The sequence below is a fragment of the Arachis hypogaea genome, chromosome 12, assembly GCF_003086295.3.
Source record: "Arachis hypogaea cultivar Tifrunner chromosome 12, arahy.Tifrunner.gnm2.J5K5, whole genome shotgun sequence".
In the NCBI taxonomy this organism is placed as follows: Eukaryota; Viridiplantae; Streptophyta; class Magnoliopsida; order Fabales; family Fabaceae; genus Arachis; species Arachis hypogaea.
The window spans coordinates 2426632-2452576 of NC_092047.1; the positions used below are offsets into that span (position 1 = coordinate 2426632).

Below are 25945 nucleotides of genomic sequence, written 5' to 3' on the forward strand. Positions count from 1 at the left end.
ATCCAAAAGGATTTGGATACCTAAGGTTACTTAAGCTTGTTTTGTAGGTGTGCCTAGCATCCAAAAGAAAGGAAAATATGTGGTATATGGACAGCGGATGCTCTAGGCATATGACCGGAAAGGCAACCTTCTTCATAAAACTTGATGACTATGATGGAGGACTTGTCACTTTCGGTGATGATGCAAAAGGAAAAATTGTGGCTGTTGGGAAAGTTGGTAAAAACTTTTCTTCTTGTATAAATGATGTTCTCCTTGTACATGGCTTGAAACATAATTTGCTTAGTGTTAGTCAACTTTGTGATTTGGGTTTTGAAGTTATCTTTAAGAAATTTGTTTTTTTAGTTGTGTGTGAGAAAATTGGGGATGTTCTTCTTGAAGCTAAAAGATGTAACAATGTGTATGGATTAACTCTTGAGGATTTAAAGGAACAAAATGTAACATGCTTCACATCTTATGAATCTGAAAAATGGCTTTGGCATAGAAAGTTGGGACATGCTAGCATGTATCAAATTTCTAAGCTAGTCAAAAGAAATTTGGTTAGAGGAATTCCAAACATCAAGTTTGATAAGGATCTTACTTGTGACGCTTGTCAATTAGGCAAACAAGTAAAATCCTCTTTTAAATCAAAAGATGGAATCTCTACCAAAAGGCCATTGGAAATGTTACATATTGATCTTTTTGGTCCTACTAGAACTCAAAGTTTAGGAGGTAAGCATTATGGTCTTGTGGTGGTAGATGATTACTCTAGATTTGGTTGGGTACTTTTCCTTGCTCATAAGAATGATGCCTTTCATGCTTTTTCCACCCTTTGTAAGAAAATTCAAAATGAAAAGGATTTGAAAATTGCCCATTTGAGAAGTGATCATGGAAGAGAATTTGAAAATCAAGATTTTGAAAAATTCTGTGATGACTTAGGGATTTCTCATAATTTTTCATGCCCTAGAACCCCCCAACAAAATGGGGTGGTTGAAAGAAGGAATAGAAGCCTTCAAGAAATGACTAGGGCTATGTTATGTGAGAGTGAAATTCCTAAATTCTTATGGGCTGAGGCTGTGAACACAGCATGTTATATTTTGAATAGAACAATCATTAGAAAAGGGTTAAAGAAAACACCTTATGAGCTATGGAAAGGAACCCCTCCAAATCTTAAGTACTTTCATGTTTTTGGATGCAAATGTTTTGTGCTTAATAATAAGGAAAACCTTGGAAAATTTGATCCAAAATCATATGAAGGAATGTTTGTTGGATATTCCACCACAAGCAAGGCCTATAGAGTTTATCTCAAGGAGCATAGAACAATAGAGGAATCCATACATGTTACTTTTTGTGATTCTAACTTAATTCCCAGTATTGTGAAGGATATTGATTCAGATTGTGAAGAGAATGGAACAAGTAAAGAAATTCCCAAATCTGTCCAGAATGAAAAATCTGTCAGCCCTGTTCTGTCTCGTCAAATTGGAGGAGACACTTCCATTTTGTCTCCTGAACAGGCACGAGCAACTGAAATAGTGAGACCACCAGAAGTTCATCAAAGTTCTACACCTGTCCGAAAGCCTAGAGAATGGAAGTCTATGAGGGGTTATCCTCATGATTTCATCATTGGTGATCCTTCTCATGGCGTAACAACAAGATCCTCCACCAAAAGGCAAACCGAACCTAGCAACTTTGCTTTCTTGTCACAAATGGAGCCCAAAAATGTCAAACAAGCTCTTGAAGATCCATCATGGGTCAAGGCCATGGAAGAGGAGCTAGCTCAATTTGACAAGAATGAGGTTTGGACATTAGTACCTTATTCGGATGATATGAAGGTAACGGGTACTAAGTGGGTTTTTAAAATAAACTTGGTGAGGATGGACAAGTTGTTCGTAACAAGGCTAGATTAGTGGCCCAAGGTTACGATCAAGAAGAAGGTATAGATTTTGATGAGTCTTTTGCTCCGGTAGCTAGAATGGAAGCAATTCGATTGCTTCTTGCCTATGCCGCCCATAAAGGTTTCAAAATGTTTCAAATGGATGTTAAGTGTGCTTTCCTTAATGGTTTTATTGATAGAGAAGTGTATGTGGCACAACCCCCCGGTTTTGAACATAAAGAGTTTCCAAATCATGTTTTTAAATTAACTAAGGCTCTTTATGGTCTTAGACAAGCTCCAAGAGCTTGGTATGAAAGGCTTAGTGCCTTCTTGCTAGAAAATAAATTTCAAAGGGGTACCACCGACACTACTTTATTCATTAAAGCATCTAATGATGATATACTTCTTGTTCAAGTTTATGTTGATGACATTGTATTTGGATCGGCCAATATTTCCTTGTGTGAAGAGTTTGGAAAACTCATGACTAGTGAGTTTGAAATGAGTTTAATGGGAGAGCTTACTTTCTTTCTTGGCCTCCAAATTAAACAAACTCCTAGTGGTACTTTTATTTACCAAGGAAAATATGCAAAAAAACTTATTAAAAAGTTTGGCCTAGAAAATTCCAAAGCAATGGGTACACCAATGCATCCCAATACAAAACTTGAAAAGGATGATGATGGTCAAGATGTGGATGAAACAAAGTATAGAGGAATGATAGGTTCACTCATGTACCTTACCTCCTCTAGACCGGATATTGTTCAAAGTGTGGGTGTATGTTCAAGATTTCAATCTCACCCAAAAGAATCCCATCTTACGGCTGTTAAACGCATCATTAGATACATTAAGGGAACTTGTGATTATGGCTTGTGGTATCCTAAATCTGATGAATTTTGTGCAGTAGGGTTTTGTGATGCAGATTATACGAGAGATAGAGTGGATAGAAGAAGCACTTCCGGCATGTGTTGCTTCCTTGGAAGCTCACTCAACATGTGGTCAAGCAAGAAACAAGCCACAGTGGCTTTATCCACCGCTGAAGCAGAATACATTTCCGCATCTGCATGTTGCACTCAATTAATTTGGTTAAAAACACAATTGGAAGATTACAAATTAAAAATCAATAGTATACCCCTATTTTATGATAATATGAGTGCAATAAATATTTCAAAAAATCCTGTTTTGCATTCAAGAACGAAGCACATTGAGATAAAATACCATTTTATTAGGGAACATGTGCAAAAGGGTACTATTGATATTCAATTTGTAAAATCTGAAGACCAAATTGCTGATATTTTTACAAAACCTCTCTGTGAAGACAGATTCTGTACCTTGAGAAAAAGTTTGGGAATGTTTGATTTAAGTTTTATTGAAAATCTGTGAATTTGTGACTCTGTTCAGTTTTTGCTCGTAGGTTTGGACGAGATAAAAATTATGGCATGATGGAAGAGCTGTGGTCAAGGGGGAGGCAGCGCAGAATTCAAAATTTTATGGGCCCCACCAAAAATTCCTTGACCCCACCTTAACAGTTATGGTAGTTATCTTTCTACAAATAAGAATCTTCCTCTTGTGTCATCAAATCTCCTTGGAAGTGGTTATTGTCAAATCAAATCCCTATATCCATCCAATCCCTTGATTTAAGGCAACAACTTTTCAGTTTTGGATTTCAAAAGTTAAAAGGGAAATCATTTTTGGATAATAACCACCCATTATGGTCATTAACCGTCCACTAATGGTCATTACTCTCCATATTCTCTTTCCAAACCCCATTAAATGTGTTCACCCACCTTGTCTCTCTCTCTCTCTCTCAATTCGGTTATCACCCCCACCCTTTCATATTTCATTCCCCATTACCATGAAAAAGAAAACTGCACCAAGAAAGAGTGAAAGAATTCTTCTTTCTCAAAAACCATCAACACCCCAAACTCACACTCACATTCACATACATTCTACTTCCTCATCCTCTCCCTCACCTCCAACCAAACAAACCGAAGCCATGAGAAAAAAGGTAGTGGCCCAAAAGAGTTCCGGAAGAGGACGAAACAGGAAGAACAAGGACCCCCAAGAGGAAGAAGAGCAAGAATCTTATACTTCTCCCATTCCTTCACCTCCACCTTCATCACCGAAGCGGACTACTCCTGGAAAAAGCTCCCAGAAGAATCAGGGGTTTGCACTCAATGACACTACTGAACCTCTAAACTTGGAATCCATGGAATTCAGAGACAAATATGGCAAGACTCACTCCCACTTTGATCCAAGCAGATTTAACTCTTGCACCGCTTTTGAGTTTCATAAAGAGGTTATGGAGAAGCGTCATTTGTGCACAACCTATCTTGTTAGCCTTGAAAATCTCACCAACAAGGGTATCAATATCTCCTCTATGTTTGAACTCCTCAACTGGAAGCCTCTGCTTCTCATCCAGAAACCCGTCTACCCTGGTCTTGTTCGAGAGTTTTATGCCAATATGCAGCTCATTGACGGCACCCTTCATTCCTATGTCAAAAGGGTTCAAATAGCCCTTGATGCTGAGACTATTGGAGTGGCCCTGGGCTTCAAGGATGAAGGACCGCGAGCATACATGGTGGAAAAATGGGACACACAAGTTGGCGTTCCATACAAGACTGTTCTCAAGCACATTTGCGAGAACCTTTCTGGATTGCATGGCACCATTCCAACACATAAAGCTCTAGGACCGGTCAATTCTCTGCTTCACCGCATCATCACACATATTCTGACTCCCCAAAGCGGCTCACACAACCGAGTAACATTTTCTGACTGTCTCATCTTATTTGCTTTGGTTACCTCTACTCCTATATCCTTCGGTTATATTATGATTAGGCACATGTGGGATTCTGTTAGAAGCACCAGAAAGGCTAACCTGCCTTATGGTATGTTTTTAACTAGAATATTTGAGTACTTTAAAGTTGATTTGTTAAATGAGGCTGTAGAAAACAAGGTGTCTTCAATCAGAGGAGGAGGAGCAACTAAGGAAACCAAAGGGCGACAAACTGCTGCATCGGATAATGACCATGAAGGCAGACCAGAATCTTCCAAAACAATCAAGTCCATCAAACAGATTTTGGGAGAATTTTCGAACATGGCAGATTTGATGTATCGGTCAACCAAAGAAGCCCATAAGCAAGCCTTTGAGAGTGAGAAAGCTTGGAAAAATTGCAAAGACATGGTCAATCTGATGATGGAACATTTTAAAGAAGATTTGGGAGATGATAGTGACAAAGATGCTGAAGAAAAAATTAATTTTTCTGATGATTAGTGACTGTTTCTTTACTCTGTTTGATATTGGCTCCACTAGGCTCAATCTGTTTTTTGTATGAGCATGACTTGATACTCACTGCTCTAGGATAATCTCTAGGATACTGTGATATACTATTGCTACTGTGCTTTGAATATTTTGCTATGTTTGATCATGTTTTGTGCAGGTGCCCCCATGATGACAAAAGGGGGAGGAAATTTAAGTTCCAAAATTGAAATTGGAACGAAACAGGGGCTAACAGGGGTTGGAAAAACAGGGGAACAGGGGATGAAATTTTCAAAATTGAAAATTTATGATCACCCTTGTTCAAAGAATGCATGTGTTATTGCATTCACTATATTGCTTGAACTACATTTGGTTTATGATGATGTTTGATTTTGATGCTTGGCTGTTGATTCATCATTGATAAATTTGTTAGATTGAAAACTTATTTTTGGCAGTTCCTTTAAAATTGTGTAATGTATTAAAACTGCCTTGTTTTGATCCTGTGTACTTCAAATATTTTTCACATCATTTTGTTTTGCTCTGATATACTAACAAGAAATGTTTGGAAAATATTTGGATAAATTTTTGTTTGTATGAAAATGTTTGAGCAGCAAACCAGTTATGATATCAAATGAGTTTTGAATATCAATTTAAAACTGCTCATAAATCAAGCATTTAGCATCATAAAATATGCTAAATAACATTGTTACTTGAAGCTTGATTTAAATGTTACAGGTTAGTGCTTCCCTTGGTAAAATAAGCACACATCAAGGGGGAGCATTGTGACATTTTGAAAGGGGAGAAATTCAAATCAAAGGGAGTATTCTTTACTCAATCTCTAAATTTTTTTCCCATTTCAATTTTAATAATGTTTGTCATCAAGGGGGAGATTGATGAGTTTGGAAAACTCTTAATTAATATTTATGATGACTAAACATTATTAAAAATAATTAACTGCAAATATTAATAATCTGATTTGATTAAATAATTTTTATTGCAGGTTTTAATATTGGGCCAAAAATAAATGAAATACAGCAAGCCCAAAGAAAGCTTTCCTTTGTGTACAATGCTTGATCCAAAAATCCATCAGGAAAGCAAATGTTACTATTGGGCCAGAATTTAAATAGTATCACTAAGCCCAATTGGTTTGAAGAAATCAAAATTTCATTGGGTCAGATTAAGCTTTATTGCTACCAAGCCCAATTTGAATTTTGATGAATGTTTCCATGCTGATCCGAATCAAATATTCATCAAGAAAGCAAATGTTATCATTTGGGCCAGATTAAAATGCTACCAAGCCCAACATTATTTTTTATGAAAGTTTTCAAGCCTGGTCCAAAACCAAGGTTAAATGAAAGCTAAATGGCTTCATGCTTTCCAACGGATTCCATCTCTTTGTTAAGAATGGATTTCAAATTTTAATATGTTAGCATTGGAAACATGAGAGAGAACTTGACTTTGATTTGATGGGAATCATTATGATTAATGCTATACGCTACTCAAAGCAAGGGAAGTAAAAAGCAATCTAACAACTTGTTTCATTCTCACTTAATTGCTTTTACTTTAACTTCACATTCTCTCTCATCTCTTTCTTCTTCTTTCTTCGGTCCTTGTCCAGAAAATAATGGAAGAAATGTTCTTCAACCAACAGAAGGAAGAAGCTGCATGCATCAAGACCATCAAGCTAATGATGGCAAGAAAACATACTAAAATAAAAATGAGCTGTGGCTAAGATACTTACCAAATGTGGTCAGATTTGGTGAGGTTATCTTGAGCTTTCCATGCTCAAAAAGGAAGAAGAAGATCTCGGCCAGCAAGGGAGATTCTTGAAGCATGGCTTGTCTTTGATTCTGCTCAACCACCACAGGGAGTAGCTAGAGTGGCGAAGTGATGGTTGAAGGCAGAGATTGAAGCAGATGAAGTCATCATCATCATGAAGCATCAAGGGCCAGAATTCCATCTTGGAGAGCAAGCCAAGGATGGAGAGCTCGGATTGATGAAGAGTGATGATCAAGAAAGGACTAGAGGTAATTGCATGTTGGTTAATGCATGGTTATCTCTTCTCTCTCTTTGTGGTCGAACCGGTTTGTTGAAGGAGGAAGAAGTTGGTTCGGTTTTGGCTTCAATAAGTGGAGGCTCCCCTCTTCTATAATAAGGGTGGACAGCCACTGTTTGAAGCAAGGAGAAAATTTGAGAGTGCAAGGCACAGAGTTCTCAGAGCTACCTGAGCTAACAGTTTTCTCTTCTCCTTCAATGTATTCTGTTTTGTATTTTTCTGTTTAATTTTGTCATGTCTTGAGTCTCATGGTAAAAGGCAAACAGTGAGGTTTGTAATGAAAAAGCCATAGAGCGGAAAAAGGCAGAGAGTGCAAAATTAAAAGAAAAAGCCATAGATGTCTTAGAGTTCCTTTGTTCATCTATGTTGTGTTTCATGATTCTGTGGGAATCCCCTTGTAAGTTGGGTTAGCACTTTACAAGTTGTAATCAGATTGATTATAATGAAATTCCATCATGGTTGTGATGGAGACTGGATGTAGGCTACACTGCACTTAGCAGCTGAACCAGGATATATCTGGGTGTAATATTTCTTCTCTTCTACTTCATTTCTGTTTTCTACTGCACAGGAGCAAAAACTAAAATGTCTCGTGCCAAGTGACGAGACAAAACAAAAAGTCTCGTGGCAAGTGACGAGCAAAAACAAAAAGTCTCGTGTCCAGAGACGAGCTAAAACAGAAAAGCCTCCTCTGAGTTCAGCAAGTGTTAGCAACAAAAAAGGGGGCTAAGATTCAACCCCCCTTCTCTTAGCCACTGAAACCATCAATCTTGTATCTCTTTCTTTGTCTTTGTCACCATTATTCTAAAATTTCTAGCCTATGAAAAATAGAATTTAATTTTGATGCACTGTCAGTGTAAAATAGTTTCACACATTCATCTAATTACATAACGTCACATCAGTAAAAAGAACTATCTTTAATATTGACCATGTGAATAGTCATCCAAAAGAACGGTTGTGATTGCACGACTGTGTAAAACACTTTACACTATTAGTGCATCAAAACTAAACTCATGAAAAATAGCTCATTATTTTAGGACAGACATTTTGCTTGTTTATACCTTCTTCAAATAAGTTTATTTCTCCTATTGTTTCTATATTTTTATTCTAAGACAGTTACTAAACTATTCGCTAATTCAATCCGCCATGTATTTAGATATGTGACTTAAAGCTTGTAATAAATTAGTTTGGCTGTTGGTTTTGTATTATGGTTTGAGAACTAAATTCGTCAAGGACACAAAATCGATGCATTTTATTGATGTAGCATTTCACTTAACATTCAATATTTTTTTTCGCTAGTTTACACTTGAATCACCACATTAAACACGATGCAAAATAGCATCCACACATTATGGATGAAGTTAGATCAAGTGTTGATATTTTTTGGTTTGTGTGGCAGAACTTTTCCAAGTATATATTTTGGAAATCACCTGATTTTTGTGATCACATGTATATTTCATTGAAGCAAAATGTTGGCAGTATATTTATGCAACAAAACTTAGAACTGAGAAGAACTTTAACAATGGAAAAGACAAATATTAATGAAGATTGGATGGTTAAGATCTTGATATTGAATAATCGTTTTCTTAATATTTAACCGGTAATTAATGCATCACAAAACATTATTCGACAGTTTATTTTAAATAGTGAATATTTTTTAGTCGAATTAATCAACTTAGGTAAAATTATGAACGGTAAGAGGAAGAAGTGGGAGCTATTGTTAGATGACATGCATGGATATCAAAATTTGTAAAGATAAAAAGTGAGATATATTTTTGGTGTTAATAGCTTAAGTAACTTTTATAAAACAATCTGGTGGTGATTAACCATCTCAATTTGGATTGGATAAAAATAATAAAACAATACTAATAATGAAATTCATATTGTGGAAGTCAGTCACAATTATATGAAGCAAATTATTCAGATTCTTTCTGATAAATTATTAATACCTTTTGCCGTTTATTAATACCTTTTGCCGTTGACCATATGAAACTTGTTTGACAAATTATGAGTGTATGGTAGATTTTAAAAAAATGGTAGATGCATGTAATTACCAGTGAGTGACAAACAGCTCATGAATCATGATGATGTTTTCTGTAATACAAAATTTCCACAAAGATTACATTTTCATTGGCCCTACAAAAGTTTAAACTTTACACACCTTGCAATCTCATTGCATCTTTCAAAAAGTAGGAATATGATTAAACATTAAAGGTTTTATGCAATTATGCTGCACCTTCCAAAATGACAATAACATTTAAAGTATAGTGTTAACAAAATAAAAAGTTAGTAAAGATAGCTATGTACTCCACTGTTTTGAATTACTTTAAGTTATCTCAGAGATTGATACCACGTCTTGTTGCTAACTTGCAATTGCAAAGCATTGTTCTTCCCTTCTATTCTGAAAACTTTAAGCATAGTTCTTTCCTTCTGTTCTGAAAATTTGATTACTTTGATCTTGTTTGAGATCATGGCTGGAGTTCTTGTTGGTGGAGCTTTTCTGTCTGGCTTCATTAATGTTGTCCTTGACAGGCTCATTTCTGCTGATGCTGTCAACTTGGTTGTGGGTAAGAAGCTTAGCTCTGACTTGGTTGAGAGGCTGAGGAATGCTCTGACAGATGCTGGAGATCTTGTTGATGATGCAGAGTTCAAGCAACTGGATAACCATGATGTGAAGGAGTGGCTCAACTCTCTCCGTGATGCTCTTTACACTGCTGATGACTTGCTGGACCGCGTCTGCACCAAAGCCGCAACTCAAAAGGTCACTCTCTTGGGTAGAATCTTCAACTCTGAAGATAGGCAGATGGTGAATGAGATAGAAAGGGTGGTTAGAAGGATAGAAGATCTTGAGAACCGCAAAGGAAAGCTTGGGCTTGAAAAGATTTCCACTGCTAGCTTCTCCTGGAAAACTCCATCCACTTCTCTTGTAAAAGGGAATGTGTGTGGCAGGGAGGATGACAAGAAGGCCTTAATCAAGATGCTGAATGACAACAATGAGCATCACCTCTCTGTCATCTCTATTGTTGGCATGGGTGGTGTTGGTAAAACTACTTTAGCTCAATGGATGTACAATAATGCAGAGTTGATGGAGGGATTTGATCAGAAAGCATGGGTTTGTGTTTCGGAAAACTTCAATATTGTTGAGACTACAAGGAATATAGTAAAGCAGATCTCTACAAATACTCAGGATCTTGATAGCTTCAATTCAATTCAAGATGCTTTGAAGAAAGGATTGTCCGAAAAGAAGTTCTTTATTGTTGTGGATGATGTTTGGAGCAATGATCATCATCAATGGAAGGATTTTCTAGCCCCTTTTCAATATGGGGTTAAGGGAAGTACTATTCTTCTGACTACTCGCAAGGTAGATGTTGGTTCAGTTGTTCAAACAAATTATCAACCTCACTATCTCATTCCATTATCAGAAGACTACTGTTGGTCAGTATTTGCAGCCAATGCTTCTTTTCCAGAATCAAATGGGAACCCGACACTAGAAGGAATAGGCAGAAGCATTGCTAGGAAGTGTGATGGTTTGCCATTAGCAGCCGAAACCCTTGGTTGCTTGTGCAGAAGGCATGATGCTAAGGAATGGGAAAAAATCTTAAGGAGTGATATTTGGGGATTTTCTACAAATGACAGTAAGATTGTTCCAGCATTGTTAATTAGTTACTTTCACCTTGCTGCACATTTGAAGCGTTGTTTTGTTCATTGTGCACTGTTTCCAAAAGATTATCACTTTAAGAAAGATGAACTAATTTTGTTGTGGATGGCCGAAGATCTTTTAAGACTACCAAAGAGAGGAGAGAGCTTGGAAGAGGTTGGTTGCAAGTGTTTTGAAGAATTAGTTTCAAGGTTATTCTTTAAAAAGCTTCAAGACGATGATGAGTATTTTGTGATGCATGATCTCTTGCATGACTTGGCAATATTCCTTGCTGGAGATTTCTATTGTAGAATAGAAGAACTTGGTGAACAAGAGGAAAAGATGGTTCTCACTCGCCATTTGTCATATTTGCCACCTGGAAGGTTAGATCATCCAATCTCAAAAGTCTTTAACTCCAACGCGAGGCTGGAATCTTTCAGGACATCGTTGTATATCGATGATTTATTCAGCATGGAAAGTGTAGCATCTAAGTTTATATGCATGAGAGTTTTATCCTTTCATAAACTTGATGTATTACCTGATTCAATAGGTGAATCGATTCATCTACGGTATTTGAATCTCTCTTCTACTGACATTAACAGGTTGCCAGAATCATTGTGCAACTTGTATAATCTACGAACATTAATATTGTACGGATGTACTAAGTTGACCATGTTGCCGATTAACATGCACAATCTTGTGAATTTACGGCATCTTGATATTAGGAAAACTTGTTTGGAAGAAATGCCTGGAGGAATAAGCAAAATGAAACACTTGCATACCTTAAGTTCCTTTGTGGTGGGGAAGCGTGAAGATAATGGAATCAAGGAATTAGGAGGGCTCTCAAATCTTCATGGATCACTTGAGCTTAAGAAGTTGGAGAATATTGTTGATGTGAAAGAAGCAGAGAATGCAAGGATGACAAACAAGAATCTCATCAACGAATTATACTTGGAGTGGTCTTCAGGCGATGATATGGTTCCGAACACAAAAGCCGAAAGAGATATACTCGATAGCTTGCAACCTCACAACAGCTTGAAAGAGTTGACAATCAAAGGATACAAGGGTACAATATTTCCAGATTGGTTGGGGAACTGTTCATACAACAATATGACAAGTGTATCTCTGGAGTCTTGCAACAATTGCTGCATGCTGCCTTCACTTGGACAGTTGCCATCTCTTAAGGCCCTGCGCATTAAAGGTTTTGGTCAGCTGAAGTGTGTTGACATGGAGTTTTACAAGGGTATTTGTGACCCTTCTTTGCATATTGCTCCTCCTTTTCCTTTGTTGGAGAGTTTGGAATTTGATAACTTGCCATGTTGGGAGGAGTGGCACTTACCTGACTCAAAAGTTTTTCCTCAGCTTAAGAGTCTTGAAATAGGAGATTGTCGAATGTTAAAGGGAGATATGCTTCATCAGGTATTCATGAGATTTGTTTCTTCTTCGTCGGATGCTTTGAAAGTTCGCAAGCTAGTTATCCAATCTCTAAGAGCAGGGTTTGCAGATATGTCACTTAAAGGGGATAAATTATCAATTAGGGCATGTGAATCTGTGGTGGAGTCTGCATTTAACGAAATGATCGGCATTAACCATCTACCCTCCCTCCAAAAAATAGAAATCTTGGGGTGTTCATTTGCTGTGTCCTGGCCGGACAATTGTTTATTACCCAAATGTTTGCAAAAGCTCGCAATCCGGCAATGCAGAAAACTGGAATTCCTGGACCAGAAGTATGATTTGGTAAAGCTACAAATAGAAGACAGTTGTGATTCACTGACCTCCTTGTCGTTGGATGTCTTTCCCAATCTCAAGAATCTCGAGATAATAGGGTGTAGGAATCTGGAATCAGTGTCAATGTCAGAGGCACCACACGCTGCTCTTCAACGTCTCTCCATTAGTTTCTGCGAGAAATTAGTGTCATTTGCAGGAGAAGGACTGGCTGCACCCAACTTGACTCATCTTCAAGTCAAAGGGTGCTGGAAGTTGGAGGCATTACCACGTGACATGAAGAGTCTACTCCCAAGTCTACAGTCTCTCAAGATATCTGGTTGCTCTGACATGTGCAGGTTGGCAGAGGGTGATTTGCCGCCTAACTTGAAATCACTTTATGTGGGAATTTGCGAGCAACAAATTAGGGATCTATCGTGGATGGGCAATTTGGACGCCCTCACTCATCTTACACTTTATGGTTATAAGTGTAAGAACATAAAGTCATACCCAGAGGTGGGTTCGCTGCCTCACCTTCCCTCCCTTACCACTCTTGTGATATTGCACTTCCGTAATCTGGAGACATTGGAGTGCAACGAGCTTCTCCGCCTCACCTCCCTTCAACAACTATACATTGGTTGGTGTCCAAAGCTGGAGAATATGGAAGGAGAAAAGCTGCCTCCCTCTCTCTTGCTACTTGACGTTTATAGTTGTGGTTTGCTGGAAGAACACTGCAAGAACAAGCATCAACTAATCTGGCCCAAAATTTCCCACATCCCCACCATTCAAGTCAATGGCAAGAAACTTTCCTGAATAGAGATTTCTGAGCAGGTAAATCTCTAATCTTCATGTTTCTCATGCTAAATTGACACACGCATAAATTTCCATTTCCTTCAGGAGAAAAATAATTCTATCTTTCTTTGACAATTGAAATCGTATGCCAAATTGCAATCTTTTCTTTCATTTATCTGGGAAGCTCAAACTTTGCAGTTGTAGTTAAAGAAATATCTTTTGTTTCTTTCACAAACTCATTGCTCTCTCTAATACTTATTAACATTCATATTTTTCAATAAAGACAGTGACTATCTTTTGTGTGTATCCAACATTTAAGAATTTTTTTAGATGTATTAAACAAAGAGTTTGGTTTACCCGGTCATCCAATTAGATTCATGCATTTAGATGACTTTTGAAGTGATGAGTTTGAAACTTAGTTACTTTAGTGGATTTAAGAATTATTTGTTGTGTACCTGAAGCTGTGCTTACAAAGTTCGGATACCAAAGGAAGACATCATGGAGAAAGTTGGAATGGCACTTCTTATTGAAAAGATTCTTTTTTTTGTTGCTATGTTTCTCTTTTCCTCTATATAATTTTATTTTTGCTGTTTTGCACAGAAAAAAAATCAAATAATAGCTTGATTTGTGGAAAGAAAAGAGTTATAAAATGGTATGTGCAGTTTGTACATATATTAACCTGCAGTGGGATTCAAATGATTTAAGAAAAAGAATTGTCATAGAATATTTGATCGTTTTGGACTGAATTGAAGAGGATAGCTACAAATATACAGGGTTATTTTTATGCAAAGTCAGTGTATTATGTGTATGGAAAAATTTTTCCTTTTATAGCTTGTAGTATTATAACCATCATCACTTTAGTTTCTTTATAATTGCTCTAGTTCTGTTTTGACTTCCTGTTTTTGGGTGTCATTTCTTTTCTCAAACCAATAATCCAACATTGTGTTAATGAGGTTTTCACATAAGTGTGTCTGTGGTTATTGTGATGACATTATGACAAACATTTAGTTTTGAAATTTATATATATATAATTTGTGTTTCAGGAAATACTTTGAAGATCAAGCAGCAATTGTCCTGAGAGCATTGCAGTTCTGGCTGGAATGGATCTTGAATGCCAGTTTCAGTCAAAACAAGCAAAAGAAATGAAGAATCATTTTCCACCTTTACTTTTGTTTTTCCAAAGAAAAAATAAGATTGAAAGATAACGGATGCCATTATGAAAATTAGTAATAGCACATGGGTAGAAGAGATGATAAAGTTGCTATTAGAATGAAGGAGCATAACAGGTGAAGGAGTTGTAAATATCAATTCACATCAAATCATAGCTTTTCTTTTTCTTTTTATTTGTATATTTCTTTGATGTTTTATCGTTGATATCCAATGCATGAATACATGAGTTCAATTTGGAATTCTCTTACTACTTAGTCACGAGCGACCAATGGTAAAATAAATATTTGTTCATTGTATTCCAAAGATGAACACTACAAATTTAAATATTAAAAATAAAGATCATACTAAGATTCAATGGTAATAAATGAACCATATCCCAAAACTAGTAAAATAAAATTAAAAAAGAAGGCTGTTTTCAAAAACATTTCTCTAATTTGGAGCATGTATCTTACTGCCTAATGCCTATTAAGTATTGTGTGCTGACATTTTATCATTTTCTTGAGGCAAAATTTGTCTGATATTGATGTAAGTGAACCAGATTTTTGTGACCATATATTATATGAAAAATGTTATATATTAAAATTGGCACACAAACTTTTAGACACTTAATGTATGATTATTGATTAAAATATAGTTTCTAAATATTTCTATTAAATTCAATGGATGTCTCAAATAGACATAAGTGTAAATGATCAGTTGCTATATCATACACTGAAGCAAAGTGATAGCACCAGATTAGTTAAGTGGTAGGTAGGATTGTTTTTTAGTGTGTAAGATTGTTTTGGTGTGGATTTTGAGAGTGTTTTCTTCAAGCTAAGTAGATACTTACTTGGTGATGAATTTATTTGTTAAGAGGTTGTTAGTTAATGATATCAGATAAGACAGTGTGTTTGAAGGTGTAAATTTAGAGTTTTATTCGAATGATGTTTTGTTTGTTTTTGAGATCTTGTTAGTATTGGATCATTTTGTCTTTAGTAGTTTTTCTATTTCAGAGTTAAAGCATTTTTGAACTATTCGAGAAAAACAATTGAAGTGGTAGGTGAGTTTTGTTCCTTCTTTAATAGTCTTGACTTTCAGTCTTTAAGGTGGAAAAAGTTTGTACAAAAAAAGTAGTAGTGCCAAATTCATACTATAAGACAAAAACATAGTTCCTTGAACTTTATTAATCAATTCATAAGAATAAAGGTTGGATAGTCCTACACGGAAAGAATTGCTAGCATTTATATATATATACTCATAAATAAATACATATGCAGCAAAACTTGTAAGATCCTTACACAAGAAAAGAAAGAGGGAAAAAATGGCTGAGAATACAACTCAACATGTAGTGATGCTTCCATGGTCTGCATTTGGCCATTTGATTCCATTTTTCCAACTCTCCATATCCATAGCCAAATCAGGAATTCATGTCTCCTTCATTTCAACACCAAAGAACATTCAAAGGCTTCCAAAGCCACCTTCAGATTTATCTCATCTTTTACATTTGGTGGAAATTCCATTTCCATCATCATTAGACTCATCACAACTCTCTGGTGGTGAGGCCACCATGGACATCCCATTTGACAAGATTCAGTACCTGAAGTTGGCATGGGATCAGATGCAAAATCCAGTTAAGGAATTTGTGTCTAAATTGCTACCAAATTGGATCATTTGTGACTTTCATCCACATTGGATTGTAGAGATAGCACAAGAGCTTCATGTGAAACTCATGTACTTCTCTGTTTACTCTGCTTCCACTATTGTGTTCTATGGACCACCCGATCGAATGAGAGCTAAAACATCACCAGAAGACCTGACATCACCAAGAGAATGGATGAATTTTCCGTCTTCAGTGGCTTTCCAACGAAATGAGGCCATTGCGTTCTACCAAGATGCACATGTAGAAAATGTGTCCGGTTTAAGAGACATTGATAGGTTTGCCAAGATGATAGGTGCCTCAAATGCTGTAGCATTTCGCAGCTGCTATGAGATGGAAGGTGAGTATTTGAATCTATACCAAGAACTTATTGGGAAGCCAGTGATTCCTATAGGTTTGCTTCCTCCGGAGAAGCCGGAGAGAAGACTTGTTGATGAGTCATGGAGGAAGACATTCGAGTGGCTTGACGCGCAAGAAACAAAATCGGTAGTCTTTGTTGGGTTTGGTAGTGAGTGTAAATTGACCAAAGAGCAAGTTTTTGAGATAGCTTATGGATTAGAGCTTTCTGAATTTCCATTTTTATGGACATTGAGAAAACCAAGTTGGGCAATTCATGATCATGATTCTCTGCCTCTTGGATTTTGTGAAAGAACATCAAAGAGAGGAAAAGTTTGTTTTGGATGGGCACCACAAAAGGAAATTTTGGCACATAAATCTATTGGGGGGTCTTTGTTTCATTCTGGCTGGGGATCTATAATTGAGACTTTGATGTTTGGCCACACTCTTGTAGTGTTGCCATTTGTTGTTGATCAACCTCTTAATGCAAAGGCTTTGCTTGATAAGGGTCTTGCCATTGAAGTGAAAAGAAACAATGAAGATGGTTCATTTAGTAGAGATGACATAGCCAAATGCCTTAGAGAAGCTATGGTATTGCAGGAAGGAGAGAAGCTCAGAATAAAGACTAGAGAAGTTGCTAAAGTTGTAGGAGATTTGAAGCTTCACCATGGTTACATGGAAGCATTTGTCAAGTTTCTTAAGACTTAATGAATTTCCGAATAGATCTTGTTTTTTAGCCTAAATTTTTCTTATTTTGAATAATTAATGAATAAACTCTTTGGGTTGTGTTTGATAAGTGAGATACTAAGATCTTGTATCTCTTTCTTTGTCTTTATCACCATTATTCTAAAATTTCTAGCATATGAAAAATAGAATTTAATTTTGATGCACTGCCAGTGTAAAATAGTTTTTTTGGTTAAGCATATTCAATATTTTTTTTCGCTAGTTTACACTTGAATCACCACATTAAACACGATGCAAAATAGCATCCACAAATTATGGCTGAAGTTAGATCAAGTGTTGATATTTTTTGGTTTGTGTGGCAGAAATTTTCCAAGTATATATTTTGGAAATCATCTGATTTTTGTGATCACATGTATATTACATTGAAGCAAAATGGTGGTAGTATATATATGCAACAAAACTTAGAACTGAGAAGGACTTTAACAATGAAGAAGACAAATATTAATGAAGATTGGATGGTTAAGATCTTGATCTTGAATAATCGTTTCTTAATATTTAAATGGTAATTAATGCACCACAAAACATTATTTGACAGTTGATATTAAATGTTGAATATTTTTTAGTCGAATTATTCAACTTAGGTAAAAACTCACGTATAATTGTATTCATGTTAAGTTGTTAATTAACAACCGTTAAATAATTTGATGTCTGATTAAATTATTATCTATCGGTCTTAGTTAACTTCATATGAAAACAACTGCATGTGAGTTTCCATCATCAACTTATTGGCCAACAGTAAACCTTATTTGGAGTTTAAATTTGCGACAGATTAGTTCTTGGCGTACCGAGTTAGAAAATACCGTAGAAAACAAACAAAAAAAATCAGATGTTATCATGTAATATGATCCAAATACCCATGAGAAAGGCTAAGAAAGTAAGGATGACAACGACACCACCAGACCAAGTGTGGCTGTGTGGGGCGAGCTGGGACAAGTTGGATAGTGCCAAAACCCATGGCAATCCCCAAAAGAAGGTTGAGTCCATATATTTCAAATGAGGAATGCTAAAGAAACCAGTCAAATTTATTGTATTTGGTCAGTAGTTAGTCAGTAATGTTTAAAAGTGTATGCTAAAAGTACGTTGTTAGATTACTAGACTAAAAGAATTGGACTGACTGCTAAAAATATTGGTCATAAACAATAAATTCTTCTAGTCCTTGAGCTTTTCTCATTTCGAATTTCGGCACGTGACAAAATACCAATTTAGTTAGGTAAGGTTAGAAGTGAAGGTTGAGATTTTTCTCCTTGCTCTAGATATATATATGGCAGTTTTTGTTTTGTCAATGACCAAATACAACTCAGATGATCCTCCACCACAGAAAAAGAAAAAGAAAATGGCAGAGAGTAGAACTCACGTAGTGATGCTTCCATGGTGTGCCTTTGATCACTTGATACCATTTTTCCAACTTTCCATATCCTTAGCCAAATCTGGTGTTCATGTCTCATTCATATCAACACCAAGAAACATTCAAAGGCTTCCGAAACCACCTTCAACTTTGGCTCATTTGTTAGATTTGGTCGAACTTCCATTGCCATCCTTAGACGCCGGCCTCTTGCCCGAAGGAGCTGAGGCCACCGTGGACATTCCATCTGATAAAATTCAATACTTAAAATTGGCAACTGATCAACTTCAACATCCAGTGAAGCAATTAGTGGCCAATTGGTTACCGGATTGGATAATATGTGATTTTCATTCATACTGGATTGTAGACATTGCCCAGGAGTTTCAGGTGAAACTACAGTTTTTTTCGGTTATTACTGCTTCGGCTCAAGTGTTCTTTGGACCACCTGGTGCAAGGGGTGCGCTCCCATCTCCGAAAGATCTAACAGTACCGCCGGAATGGGTTACTTTTCCATCTTCAGTGGCTTACCAGATGCATGAAGCCATTGCTATTTTTGATGGTGCCTACCAGGAAAATGTTTCCGGCCTAAGCGACCTAGAAAGGTTTAACAAGGTATTTGGTGCTTCGCAAGCTGTGTTATTTCGCAGCTGCCACGAGATTGAAGGTGAGTATCTGAATCTGTACCAAGAATTGATTGGGAAGCCAGTTATTCCCATTGGTCTGCTTCCTCCAGATAAGCCAGAGAGAAAAATTGTTGATGAGTCTTGGTGTAAGACATTTGAGTGGCTTGATGCGCAAGCAACCAAATCAGTAGTCTTTGTGGGGTTTGGGAGTGAGTGTAAATTGAGTAAGGATCAAGTTTTTGAGATAGCTTATGGATTAGAGCTTTCTGAATTGCCCTTTCTATGGAGCCTGAGAAAACCAAGTTGGGCAATTCATGATCATGAATCTCTACCTCTTGGTTTCGTTGAAAGAACATCAAAGAGAGGAAAAGTATGCATGGGATGGGCACCACAACAGGAAATTCTGGCACATCCATCTATTGGGGGATCTTTTTTTCATTCTGGTTGGGGATCTGTGATTGAAAATCTGCAATTTGGAAACACTCTTGTTGTGTTGCCCTTCATTGTTGATCAACCTCTTACCGCGAGGTTTTTGGTCGAAAAGGGATTGGCGATTGAAGTGAAAAGAAACAACGAAGATGGGTCGTTCAGTCGAGATGACATAGCCAAATCCCTTAGAGAAGCAATGGTTATGGAGGAAGGAGAGAAGGTCAGAAACAAAACAAGAGATGCTGCTAATGTTGTAGGAAACTTGAAGCTACACCAGGATTACATGGCGGAATTTGTCAAGTTTCTTAAGACAGGAATCTGGAAACAGATCTAGTCATACTGTTGTAGCAATGTTTGGATTTCCATTTAGAACTTCAAAGCTATGGCTTTCGGACAAAGAGCTACAATAGAATAACCTTTGACCAAACGTTAAGCTTTCCAAATGGGGATTCAAATATGCTAATAGATTCTTTAAGAGTGTTGATATGTGATTTCAGTAATCCTTTGTAAATGATAAATAAATAAACCGTACCAGTGAGTAACCTATGTAAGTGAGCGAACATGATTGTCTTGGTTTGAGAAGTAATGCAGATTTGGAATGAATATTTAAGAATGCATATTGAAATAAAAATATAATGTGAATATGTGATCACCAATAGTAATTGGGCATTCATTCTTTAATTATGATACACAGAAACAACTGAACAATCATCAGAGTTAGAGTTTAAAGTTCATCAACTGAGTGTGTAAGATTCTCACATGAATCGTGCTAAATTGCTGTAGAACTGACATGCAAAATTAAAATCTGTAGTCAAAAGATGCAAACTACAAGTATTAATTACAAAAATACATTTGGTTCTCGCTTGGAAACTGATTTTTGTGTGAAATAATACTCTTGTTTTTCAGAATCTGTTTCAGGGACTACATAATTTGAACCCAAAAGAGGAGAGGGGTAAAAAATTCTATCCATAGACACAAGTAGAGCATGTTAACATCCATTCAGGCCTTGTATTAGTGTAAAACTTTTCGCAAGTATATGAATCATGTCTTCAAAAATAATCAACCTGGCAATGTGCTGCCAAGAGCTATCCCATGATTCTTAATGACCTGAACTGCATGCAGGAGAACGTCTTGTTCTGCAGCAAATAACTCATCTTTGCGCTGCAAGAAAAGAGAAAAATTAGATATGCATCAGAGATAAAAAGATGTGCAGCAAAATATAAAGGTGAATAAGGGGCAGAAAGCATTTGAGAACTCCTCTTCCGAAAGCATTTTATAAACAAAAACCATTCACTGAGAAAATATCGACTGAATCTGGGATTTAGGTGGGTGCAGTACCATGTGTTTGAGGTTGTATCCAATAGTCAATTCTGCATATGAACTTTCCACTCTTGACAAGAAACAGTAAGGAACCTCTTTTCCCAAGAACACCTTTGCATGTGATCTTAGCATGCTTTTTATATCCTCAGATAACTGGGGAATCTTACTTAAATCCTCAATTTGCAGAGGGATTTTGCTGATGATGCCACGACACTCAGCACGAGATTTGTTCACTATAACCTGCAACGTATGCATGGAAAAGAAGGTTATAACTTATAAGTATGATCACTGAAGCAGCGAATCTGCATGTGTGAATGAGATGCATGAACTTCAACATTTACACATGTTATCACGTCTGTAGGAGAAGTTTCCTAGCACGAAATACAAAACATAACATAGTCTTAGGAATACAAGACAAGCCAAGGTAACATTTGTTTCTTACATGATGTATCCCTATTTATCTCTTTCTTATTAAGTTATTATGCATAAACAAATTATGATTGAAAAAATTTCCATGAAGAGAAAAGAACAACCTAGCATCTTCTAACACAATGGAGGACACAAGAATTACAAATAAATTTAAGTGACACGCACAAACTATTGCTTGGAAAATCAAAAACAACTCTCTCTCTCTCTCTCTCTCTCTCTCTCTTACATCTTAAGTTATGTACAAAAACCCCGGAAAAAAGGGAGAAAGCAAAACTTACCTGGCTAGAAAAAAAGGAATTCGGCACTATGACTGGAAACTTCTCAGTACTCAGCAACGATGTTGTAGTAAGGCCCATTTCCACCACTTGACCCTCAACTGAGCCAGCCTGCAATTTGTGCAATTTGTCAGATTTGGAAAAAGATGATGCACACAAGTCGGAAAAATAACTTCTACAAAATAAAATAAAAAGAAATAGTCATTAATTTGCACCTATTCAATCAACATACTTTTATTGTATCTCCTATTGAAAAGGGCCTGGAAAACTGCATAGATAAACCACTGAAAACATTGCCAAGGATATCTCTTGCGGCAAAAGCAGTAGCAACTCCTGTATGAAGGTAAAAGAACGAGCAGCATAAAATCACCCATTTGTCATTCGCTCAGGACAGGAAACAGTGTTATAAAAGAAGAATTCAGTTCAGCAAACAAAAGAAAAGGACACATTATCAAACAGGAAAAGAAACTCCTACAGAGAGCAAGTTATACATTTCTCTTCTTCACGAAACCAAGTTATGCAATCTTTTTTCAGTTCAACTCATTCAACAATCCCAAAGCATCATAATCTGTAAAATATATCTATGGAATACGTACCTCCGATACCACCAACAGTTACAATAGATTGCACAGCCACACCACAAGCCTCAGCCAAAGCCATTATACCAATCACAAACAGACCAACAGATGAAATTCTATCTAGAGTGAGCAATTTCTCCTTGTCAAGTCCAAGTAAACCTTGATTGGACAGGGTACGATGAAACACATTTGTCTTCCATCTATGCAAAAACCATACAAATGAAATAATCGCTGCGCCCCTCCAAGCCGGCACAAGATATTGTGAAGTTATAGTTGTTGGAGCTACCATTGCACCACTGGAAATCAAAGTCAATTGTCATGAACTGAAAATTGAAAATTTAATACAAAAAAAAAAGGACTAAAAATGTTTCTAAATTTGAAAGTCACTAACATCTGTGATAATGTGATGAAGGTAACTAAATATCGCACTGGGTCTTCCATAGCACCCCAAAAGCTTTTCTCATAAGCAACTTGTTCCCATGATGTGCTTCCAGGTATTAGAGAAATTGGACCTTTCATTGCATATTTGTGAAATTTCCTCAAAATCCAAGGCATCAAAAACCAAGCTACTAGAGTAGCAGTTAATGTACTACCAACTGGAATAACCACCTTGTTAAGATACGGATGTGAATCAAGCAACTGTTGAGCATATGGAGTCAGCTCATCCGAGGCTTCTTTAACCTTTTCTCCAGCATGTGTTGCTGTCTCTACCACACTCTTCCATGTATCTTTCATCTTCTCAGCTAGATCACCAGCAACAACAGAATCATCACCGGCATTCACATCACCAGCACCAGCAGCAACTTCTGTGCCATTATGATCCCTGCTACCTTTGCCACCCAAAACCGACGAATATGTCCGGCAATTCAACATGGGGCTCATTGAAGCAAAAGGAAGAGCACCCCGGATTCGAAAGCTAGGCAACATCCCAGGATAAACTAATGCATTGTGTTTGGTAATAACAGGGGAACTACTAGCATGACATTCAGAAGGAATACTACTAAACTGATTCTTAGTGAAAATTCGAGGTGACTGTAACTCCCTTTTGTAATAAACATTGCTAAGTGAATCACTAGGCAACCTTGCACTTCTTGCAAGATTCATATCCACACTATTGTGACACAGTTCAACATTCAGAGAACCCTTGATTGAACTCTGGAGGCGTTTTAAATGGGAAAACCTAACAGCAGCCATTTTATCAAAAACCTACAAGCAGTTCAGCATTTCAAAGAAGAAAAACAATCCATTGTTCGATAATTGATAATGGTTTTAATCCAAAGTCCAGAATCACCTCAAAATCTGCAAATTCAAAAACAGTATCACACACCAATTCTCAACACAATTAACATGCTAAGATTCAATCACATTGAAAAAATATAAAAAGGAAAAAAAAATTATATCAGAATGATTGAATAGGTTAGTGAACCCTAAGATTTTTGCAGAGGGTAAAAACACAAATGCGATACAGAAGAAAGTAATTGGTTTTGTGAATTCGATTTTCGTGCGTTTTATGAGAAATCAAACAGCGAAAAACGGGGAAAATAAAATATTTTTTTATTTAAAAAAAAAAAAAAAACTTGCACCCACCTTGAGCTAGCTCCTTCAACTTGAAGTGCAGCTGAATCAGTGAGGAAAACAGGGTCAAAACTCACAACAATGGTCATTTTTTTCGAGATTTTTCTTTTTTTGCTTGCAAAGTAAGACAAGAATAAGCAACAAATTAACTATAAAAATATTTAACAAAAAGAAGTTACTATAAATATCACTAATAATAATCTAAGGTTAAAATATAACACTAGTCCTTATGCCTATAATTAAATTTAAAGGATTTTTTTTAAATAAATAATTTAATTCTTTCATTTACTGATATATGTAATTTAGAGATAATTTATATTTTTAAATCTTATTACTTATATCGTTTACAATATATAAATTAATTATATACGTATCTAAATTGATTATGCACGTACATAATAAATTTTTTTATACTATATATATATATATATATATTACGATAAATTTAAAATAATTATAAAAGAATCTAAAAATATTAACTTTTTCACAATCATATCAATTTTTTATTTTTTTCTATTTTTTTTTCTCCCTTCTTTCAATAAGTTTAGAAAAAAGACAATGATAAATATATTTTTTGTGAGTATATATTTTAATTATTACATGAGAAATAGTAACGATAAGATTGTATTTGAGTGTGATAATTCTATTTTTTTGCACATTTATCGATTTAGTTTTTTTTCTAAATTTAAGAACCTAATATTAATTAGAATAGATATTAATTGAATAAAAAGGGTTAAAAATATTGGATATAAATTATTAGCACCAATGGGAATTTAATTTCGTGTTTTTCGACTCGATAACAATGAGTATGTTTGCCCGACATCTGATGTTCATAGGAGAATCATAACCCAACAAGTGATGAAATTTTTAGGTTGGTGATGTAGCTGGTAGCAGTTTTAGCGGCTCGAATTTTGTCTAAAATGACCTACTTCTTGCACCATTATCTTTGTGCTGTGCTAGTTCTTTAATTTAAAAAAACTTGTACTTTTTTAAATATCTTTGTTAAAATAATACTTGAGTTCAATAAAAATCTAAAGTAATATTTGACTAAAATAACTAATATATTAGACTAAATGAAATAATTATTGAATAATTATATTTTTTTTTTAATTTTACAGTTGTCTATCACAATGACAGATTTATTGGCTTAAAATAATTTACAATATTTTCTTCTATTTTAAGATAGGTAATAAAAATTTACTAAGATAAGATAGAATACAATTTACATTTAGTCATTTACCTTTATATATATATATATATGCACTATTATATATAATTACTTATGATCCCTATAAAAAGGAAGGTAACCTAAAAAGACAAAAAAGATACTTTTTATCGATATTATTTTATCATTTAAATTAAAAATAAAATTAGGCACATAATAAAGAGTATAATTTAAACATTGAGAAGACTCAACATGTGAAAAGTTACAATAAACTAATTTGTATAAGATAAAAATTAAAAAATAGAAACTAATGCATTATAGAAAAAAAAATATTAACGAATAAAAGAGCAATTGATAAAAAAATAAAATTTTCTTTTAGCATATAATTTTTTACAATAAATAAGTTATGCAATACAAAAAAAAAAAAAAGAATGAAATAGTATTTTTGTTTAAATAAATTGAATAAATATTTACAATCATACAATTGATGGTATATAACTATTAGACAATAAATTATAAAAAAATATTAATACAAATATTTAATTTAATATTAAAATAAAAAATATATAAATAATAAATAAAAATCTGAAATTTAAATTCAAGGTATTTAAGATTAAAGAAGAAAATGAAAAAAAAACTTTTTAATAAACAACGACTCAAAACATTAATGTGACAATAAATTGAATTAAATAACATATATTTAAGTTAATTATATTAAATAATTAATATAATAAATTAATTATAATTATTTGATTCAATAAAATAAGTTAAATAAATAAAAAATATTTTATAAATATCTATTTATTTTTGTTATATAAAATTTATTTATTTATTTATCTATTTTAATTATATAAAAATCGATACAAATCTATTATAAAATTAGCTGATGACATATTGATTTAAGTGATTGTATCATGTTAGCAATTCGCTTAGATAACAATTTTACAATTTTGCAAAAAAAGTTTTCTATTATATAAAATATTAGAAAACATACCTAATGAGTTAGTAGTGAAAAAAGAGATTAACTTTACAAGA

General features: G+C 35.2%; 4 protein-coding genes across 4 annotated transcripts; 3 read left to right on the forward strand and 1 right to left on the reverse strand.

The window, feature by feature from the left end:
- Positions 1-9150: 9150 nt before the first annotated feature.
- On the forward strand, positions 9151-14697 carry LOC112729065 (putative disease resistance RPP13-like protein 1). The gene is made up of 2 exons (XM_025779440.3): positions 9151-13327; positions 14332-14697. The coding sequence occupies exon 1, from the start codon at positions 9626-9628 to the stop codon at positions 13307-13309; it is 3684 nt and encodes a 1227-aa protein (XP_025635225.1). The 5' UTR covers positions 9151-9625; the 3' UTR covers positions 13310-13327; positions 14332-14697.
- A 901-nt stretch (positions 14698-15598) lies between these two features.
- Positions 15599-17226, forward strand: LOC112726305 (putative UDP-rhamnose:rhamnosyltransferase 1). Its single transcript, XM_025775640.3, has one exon. The coding sequence runs from the start codon at positions 15759-15761 to the stop codon at positions 17136-17138; it is 1380 nt and encodes a 459-aa protein (XP_025631425.1). The 5' UTR covers positions 15599-15758; the 3' UTR covers positions 17139-17226.
- A 938-nt stretch (positions 17227-18164) lies between these two features.
- Positions 18165-20199, forward strand: LOC112726307 (UDP-glycosyltransferase 91C1). The gene has a single exon (XM_025775642.3). It carries the CDS (start codon positions 18436-18438, stop codon positions 19900-19902), a length of 1467 nt encoding a protein of 488 aa, XP_025631427.2. The 5' UTR covers positions 18165-18435; the 3' UTR covers positions 19903-20199.
- A 13-nt stretch (positions 20200-20212) lies between these two features.
- On the reverse strand, positions 20213-23911 carry LOC112726306 (mechanosensitive ion channel protein 1, mitochondrial). Its single transcript, XM_025775641.3, has 7 exons — positions 23758-23911; positions 22562-23469; positions 22189-22466; positions 21825-21925; positions 21596-21703; positions 20907-21128; positions 20213-20729 (listed from the first exon to the last, which is right to left on the reverse strand). Exons 2-7 carry the CDS (start codon positions 23362-23364, stop codon positions 20628-20630), a joined length of 1614 nt encoding a protein of 537 aa, XP_025631426.1. The 5' UTR covers positions 23365-23469; positions 23758-23911; the 3' UTR covers positions 20213-20627.
- Between the last annotated feature and the right edge of the window lie 2034 nt (positions 23912-25945).